Source organism: Lucilia cuprina, chromosome 6, assembly GCF_022045245.1.
Source record: "Lucilia cuprina isolate Lc7/37 chromosome 6, ASM2204524v1, whole genome shotgun sequence".
In the NCBI taxonomy this organism is placed as follows: Eukaryota; Metazoa; Arthropoda; class Insecta; order Diptera; family Calliphoridae; genus Lucilia; species Lucilia cuprina.
The window spans coordinates 48,229,375-48,236,460 of record NC_060954.1 but is presented as its reverse complement, the minus strand read 5'-3'; the positions used below and the strand labels follow the sequence as shown (position 1 = coordinate 48,236,460).

Here is a 7,086-nt window from a genome sequence, read left to right as displayed (position 1 = left end):
AAAATTGTGAGATAAAATTTAATTTAGTGGGAAAAATCTAAGAAAATTTTAAATATTCTCAAAATTAATTTTTCTATTAACAACTAAATAAAAGATTTCTAAATCCGTTAAAAATTTTGTTGTATTCTTATATATTTATGAAAACATATTTTAGTATTCTTAGGTTTTCGTATCAAATTCCTTTTAAATTTTTTTTTTTTGTATTTGCTTAGAAAAGTTGCCTTTCGAAATCATAGAAAATTGTTTTGATTTTCTTAGTAGGTATTTAACATTTGGTTTCAAGTATTGTTTTACTTCGCAAATTCTGTTCTTTTCCAAATTTGGCGATAATATTTTGTTCTTCGAAGTTTTTTTTTTTAACTTTTTACTTGAGGATATAAATTTGATTAGCGGTTATCAAAATGGCTATGTTAGAGAGATCTCCACCTCCCAGTTCAGCTATGCCTGAAGTATATAATGAGTCATTGTGTATGGTTTGTAATAAGAACATGTCCGATGGGCAAGAATGTCTCATTATGTCGGAATGTAATCATTCTTTTCATAGAATTTGTATCGAGAAATATCTCTCTCATTCCACAGAATGTCCTTGCTGTAAAAGGCCCTGTGCTTTGTCTGAATTAAAGGCAGTTAGTTTTTCAGAAAATTCTCAACCGATAGAAAAATCGAAAGTATTTACTCCTAAAACGCGAGGAGTTGTGGCCAAACACTACAACACTAGAAAGAATGCAAAGACTTTGTTTAATGAGCCACAAACGCCGAGCGTTGAATTTAGATCAGAAATCTCCACAGCCAGGCCAAACAATACACCGCAGATCACTCGCCTTATATCCATGAGTGATAATAAAGCCCAAAATAATCCTCTTATAGCAAATAAGGAAACCAATTCCCAAAATAATTCCATTACTATAGATCCTTCTCAATTAACAAGTTTAATTGAGAATACTGTTACCTGTTTATTACAGAATCTGAACATTGCTCAGCCTTCTCAAAATCTCATGGATAACAGAAATTTCCCACCCTCACACGCTAGACAGCCTTTAGATCTTCCTAATTCTACAAATTATACTCATAACCGTTATAGAAATTCAAACATTCGCCAATTTTCCCATAATTCTGTTTCATTTGACGAAAACTTTGCCATTCGTTTCAGATAAAATTTACTTCTATATCCAAAATTGGAATATAAAATTTGATGGCTCTAGTGATGGCATAAGTGTAGACGAATTTCTTTATAGAGTGGGGTGTCTAACTAGGGAAAATTTCAATAATGACTTTTCTATCGTATGTAAAAACTTACACATTTTACTATCTGGTAGAACTCGAGAGTGGTTTTGGCGTTACCACAAACAGGTAGAATTTGTTGATTGGAAGGAATTTTGTCATGCTTTAAAATACCAATATGGGGAATTTAGATCACCCTTTGATATTCATGAGGAAATAAGGAACCGAAAAATGAAGCCAAACGAAAATTTTGAGACCTTCTACGAATCTGTATGTGGTCTACTAGATAAGCTTTCAAACCCTATCCCGGAAGCGGAATTGGTAGAAATCTTAAGTCATAACCTTAGACCGGAAATAAGACATGAACTTATTTATGTGCCAATATACTCAATTGCTCATTTGCGGAAATTAGTGCAAATGAGGGAGCAGTTATTGGACAACGATTACTTCAGAAAAAACTTTCAAAATAAATATTCTCAATCTTTCCCAGCCCGAAGACAAATTGCCGAAGTCGATTACTCTTCAGAGCTTAATATTACAGACCAGAATCTTGAACACGAGGTGTCGGTCGATGCTGTTCAGCAATCTTCTGATATAGTAAAATGCTGGAACTGCGATCAATGCGGTCATCATTGGGAAGATTGTCTGGAACCTCGTATAATCTTCTGCTACGGTTGTGGGCTGAAGAATACTTATAAGCCCCAATGTACCAGATGTGCAAACAAGAAAATAAATCTGTCAAAAAACTCAATGATGCAAAACAATATTCGAAATCAACCATAGAATCGGCTAGCTCAGCCCCTAATATTCCCAATGAAAGTTCGAAAGCCAATAGTGAAAATTCAGAAAATGCCAACAACAATACTGCTTTGAAATCCTTTGAAAATATTGTAATTTTAAACCATGAAAACGCAAATCAAAATCATAATAGCAACAACAAGGAAAATGTTAGTAAAATTATTTATCCATTTAGAGAAATATTTAGAGAAAAGAAAAGCTATTTTCGAAGTAAATTCTATTTCTAATTGTCCTGATAGGAAACCAAAACGTTCGACGGTTAGGCTTCGTAAATACTTCAAAAATCGAAAACTTAGTGCTAAATACATTCTAAATATTATTGTTAACAACACATCTGACAAACGTTACTATGCACCTGTTAAATTTTTTACTTTTTCTGAATTTTAGACACTGGTGCAAATGTGTCTTGCATTGGTTCCGATCTAGCCTTTTTTTGATTTTTGTAAATTTCCAGTTCTTAAAGTCTGTCGTCAAAACTGCCGATGGTAGCGTGCAAAAAGTCCGTGGAATTTTAAATGTAGATGTCCATTTCAAAGATAAGGTAAAAAAATTAAAAATTTTAGTTGTTCCTTCTATTACCCAAAGGCTTATTTTAGGCTTAGATTTTTGGGAAAGTTTTAATTTAGCTCCTGAATTTTTCAGTTCCGTAATATATTTGTCTGTCCGAGAAAGTCCAGCAAAAGTTTTGTCTGAATTAGTTAATTGTAATACTATTTCTCCTAAACTCGCTATTCAGTCTTCGGATATCTTGACGACTTAATAATCGTCTCAGAAGATTTCAATGAACACCTATGTATCCTTGTTCGCATAAGAAGGCAAACCTTACACTTAACATTTCCATATCAAAGTTTTGTGTGACAGAGGTTAACTATTTAGGTTATATAATAGGAAATGGAGGTATTAAAATGGATCCTGACAAGGTAGAGTCAATCTGGAAATGGCCAACACCAAAGAACATCAAGCAGGTTCGCGGCTTCCTAGGCTAAGCAGATTGGTACCGAAGATTTGTGTCTAATTTTTCTTCTATCGTTTTCCCAATAACCGAGGTACAGTCCACTAAAAGGAAATTTTGTTGGACCCCAGAAGCTCAGGAATCCTTCGAACTTATTAAAAACTTATTAATCTCCGCTCCCGTCCTGTCAAATCCTGATTTTTCAAAGAAATTTTACTTACATTGCGATGCAAGCGACTTTGGCATCGGTGCTGTGCTTGTGCAGTTTGACGATGACGGCAACGAAAGACCAATAGCTTTCATGTCGAAAAAGTTAAACACTACACAGCGCAATTATTCCGTTACTGAACGCGAATGCTTAGCAGCGCTTGAGGCTATAAAGAAGTTCCGATGTTACTTGGAACTTCAAGAATTCGAAGTCATTACTGACCACTCTTCATTAGTTTGGTTAATGAAGCAACAGGATGTGACGGGAAGGTTAGTCATCGTAAGGGAAAGGATAATGTGGTACCCGATGCCCTGTCTAGGTTTCCGTTCGATAGATTATATGGAACCTGAAATAGATCTTTCATCCCCTCATTTTAATGACGAAGACTACACTGAACTAAAGAGGAAGATACAGGACAATAGTAGTAAATTTCCTGACATAAAAGTAGTAGATAATTTTGTTTATATAAGGACATCGCATTACACAGGGTACTTAGAACAGGATCATGATGCATGGAAACTCTGGATACCACAAAACTTAAGAAATACCCTTTGCAACGTTTTCACAATACCCCTATTGCTGCCCATGGAGGCATGGTAAAGACCTTAGAATTGATTAGGCGAAAATTCTATTGACCAGGTCTCGTTCGGGATGTTAGGAACTATATAGGAAACTGTGATACGTGTAAGGGATCGAAAGCTACCAATAATATTCTCAAACCAAATATTTGTAATCAAGTAATAAGTTCGACCATTTCAACGGCTTTATGTCGATATTTTATGCCCGTATCCACGTAGCAAAAAAGGACATATCGGTATATTCATTGTACTTGACCATATGTCGTAATTCAGGATTTCCTCTTAAAGGAAATATTTCATACGTATGGCGTACCAGAAACCCTTGTTAGTGATAATGGATCGCAATTTAAAGCGAACGATTTTAATGCGTTTCTCACAGCCCTGGGTATCAAACATACTTATACGGCCATATACTCCCCGAAATCAAACGCCTCTGAGAGGGTTAATCGCTCAATTATTGCAGGTATTCGTTCCTATTTGAAAAAAGATCAATCCCTCTGGGATAAGAATTTAAGTTTTATAAGCTGTGCGCTGAGAAACTCGGTTCATCAGACCATTCTCCATATTTTGCTGTTTTTGGCCAAGAAATGGTTACTCATGGCAGTTCATATGAACTCCTTAGAAAGCTAAACTGTCTAAATGAATCAACAATTAAATTAGAAAATAATGATAAACTCAATTTGCTTCGTAACGATCTTCAAAAACATATCACAAAAGCTTATGAGACAAACAAAAATCAGTATAATTTAAGAGCGAGACCAATTACTTATGAAATTGGTCAATGCGTATTAAGACGGAATTTTGCTCAATCAAATTTAGAGAAGAAATTTAATGCTAAATTAGCACCTTCTTTTATTAAATCAAAAATTAGGGAAAAAGTTGGCAACAACTATTATATTCTCGAGAATATGGAGGGGAAGATTTTAGGCACATATCATGCAAAAGATCTTCGTTCTTAATCTTGCTTTATCCTCCTAATACTTCTGATTAAAATCCACGTATTATGCGGTTTGTAAGGCAAGATTTTAGTAAGAAATTTTGTATGTCAAAATTGTATATAAATACTTTTGTATAAACTTTGTATGGAATATTCATGTTATTTCCTTTTCCTTGTTGTGACCAATTCAAGCTACAATTGCAATTTTGATGATATTTTTTTTCGTATTAGAGTCAAATGGTATTACTATTTATTTCTTTTGTATTATTAGTTTCTTTTTGTACAATCAGAATAGCAAAAGTTTTTATAACACCATATCGATACATACTAGAGTATTCAATTATTCGGGTTTTTGTCTTATTCGGTTTATTCGACAAATAATTATTTGAGGTTTTTACGTTAGCCGGTTAATAATCGGATAATTAAAAATTATTCGGTATTCGAATAAAAGGAAACTAGATGTTATTATTGCTTTTAACAATAATTTTCTCCATATACACTCTGTAACATGTGAAAATAAATTCCACTTACGGAATTGTGCACTCCGATTTTTATGACCTTGTAAAAGGATTTCAAAGTTTAAAGGACTACAAACGAATATTTTAAAATATTTATATGTATTTTATAATGCTAATATTGGTATCACTTAGAGAAAAAGGAAAAAGAAATTACATATAAAAATATTTCATTTTCGACTCAAAAACTTTTAACTACTTTTTTGTGACAAATTTTCTTTAAGATTTCCAATTCTTTCTTGATGATCTTGATGATTTGAAATAAATTATATTATTTCGAAGCAGAGGAACTCAGCTTCATCTGAAATTAATATTAATACCAACTTTTTAATATAAATTTGGAATTCCATCTTTTGAAATTGGATGTCATTTAAACTTTAAAGTCCTTTTACAGGAGCATAAGAGCTGATTATGAAAAACTGAGTACACAGAGCTAATACTAATGGTCCACAGTTTCCTGTACGCACGGTTTATAAACAAAAATATTATTTTCACTTCAATTCTTTGTTTAGTTTTTTATCAAATACTAGAAATTCTTGTTTATGTCAAATGCTTTTCTATATAAAGACATTACTGTTTTTAAGATTTTCAACGAGTTCTAGAATTCATACGTTCCATTGAACACTAGTTCAACTATAACTGTTGCTGAAAACTTGGTAGAAATCCTTAAGAACACCACAATGTTCCCCAAAAAAATTGGTTGTAAAAATAAAAGCGATATAATTATTTCCTTATTTCTTTTCAAAAAACATCAAATATATTTTCTTTATTATAGAAAATTTATTAAGAAATTAAGAAAAGAAGAAAATTTATTATAAAAATTTTAAATTTGTAGAAAATACATAGTAATTTTACTGCTAAATAGTAAGTTTTTCTTAATGGGTTAATTGATAGAAATTATTCGGATTATTCGTTATTTGAAATTTGACAATTTTCATTTATTCGAATGATTAATCGTCAAAAATTAATCGATTAACCGAACGACGATTAATCGTTTGAATACTCTAATACATACTACAATATTATTCTTAGTGTTCTCTACACACACATACATAAACTTTTTGTAAACATTCTCCCAGTACAATGTTTGTACATGATCAGACGTAGCAACATAGGTTGATGTCTGAGCTAAAATGTTAAATTAGTAAGCATGTTGCAGTCAAGACAACACATCTGCAACGGTACATGTATATATACATATTTAAATGAGATGATGATTGAAAACATTTTGCTTAAAATAATTGACATTACAACGGTTCTGTAAATAGTGTTATAAACAAAACAAAAGAAAATAACTACATACCGATCATAAATTTTTATACATATTTTAATGTTTACTATAATTTTCCTTAAATAATAATAGATAAGAATAATTCTCAGAATAGGAATGACCGTTTTAACTAGGAAATTTTCAGAAAGTTATAGAAATCATTATGACATTTCATTGCTACTTTTGATTGCAATTGATATTGTTTAAGGTGTTCATGTTAGTACATATTTTCCAATAAATAGATGATACTACAATAAGTTAGATGGATAATTTCTTTGCCCAAATAATTGCAAGTTTTGGAAAAAAAATGCTAATAACATAATCCATTTTGCTAAACAAAAAACCATGTCTGTTGAATTTTTTTCATCTGGAAGTATACGTTTTAGTGACTTCTGTATGAAAGTTGGGTGAGAACACACATTTTACAATAACAAAATACATTGTTTCCTAATTTGTATCTTCTTGATTTGTATGTTTATGTCACTTCTGGAAGACAGTTTGAAAAGTGTTCACATTAATGTTGTATTTTATTCATCTGGATGTGTGGATTGTAGTCACTTCTGTACAATTGTCAGACGAGAGAACACATTTTACAAAAACAAAATGC

At 31.9% G+C, this 7,086-nt stretch overlaps 1 protein-coding gene across 1 annotated transcript; it reads left to right on the top strand.

The window, feature by feature from the left end:
• The first annotated feature begins 401 nt into the window (after positions 1-401).
• On the top strand, positions 402-1,154 carry LOC111690117 (RING-H2 finger protein ATL3-like). The gene has a single exon (XM_023452575.2). The coding sequence runs from the start codon at positions 402-404 to the stop codon at positions 1,152-1,154; it is 753 nt and encodes a 250-aa protein (XP_023308343.2).
• The last annotated feature ends 5,932 nt before the right edge of the window (positions 1,155-7,086 follow it).

Excerpts from the sequence above, each read along its gene's own strand:
- LOC111690117 (XM_023452575.2), top strand. The coding sequence starts at position 402 with ATGGCTATGTTAGAGAGATCTCCACCTCCCAGTTCAGCTATGCCTGAA.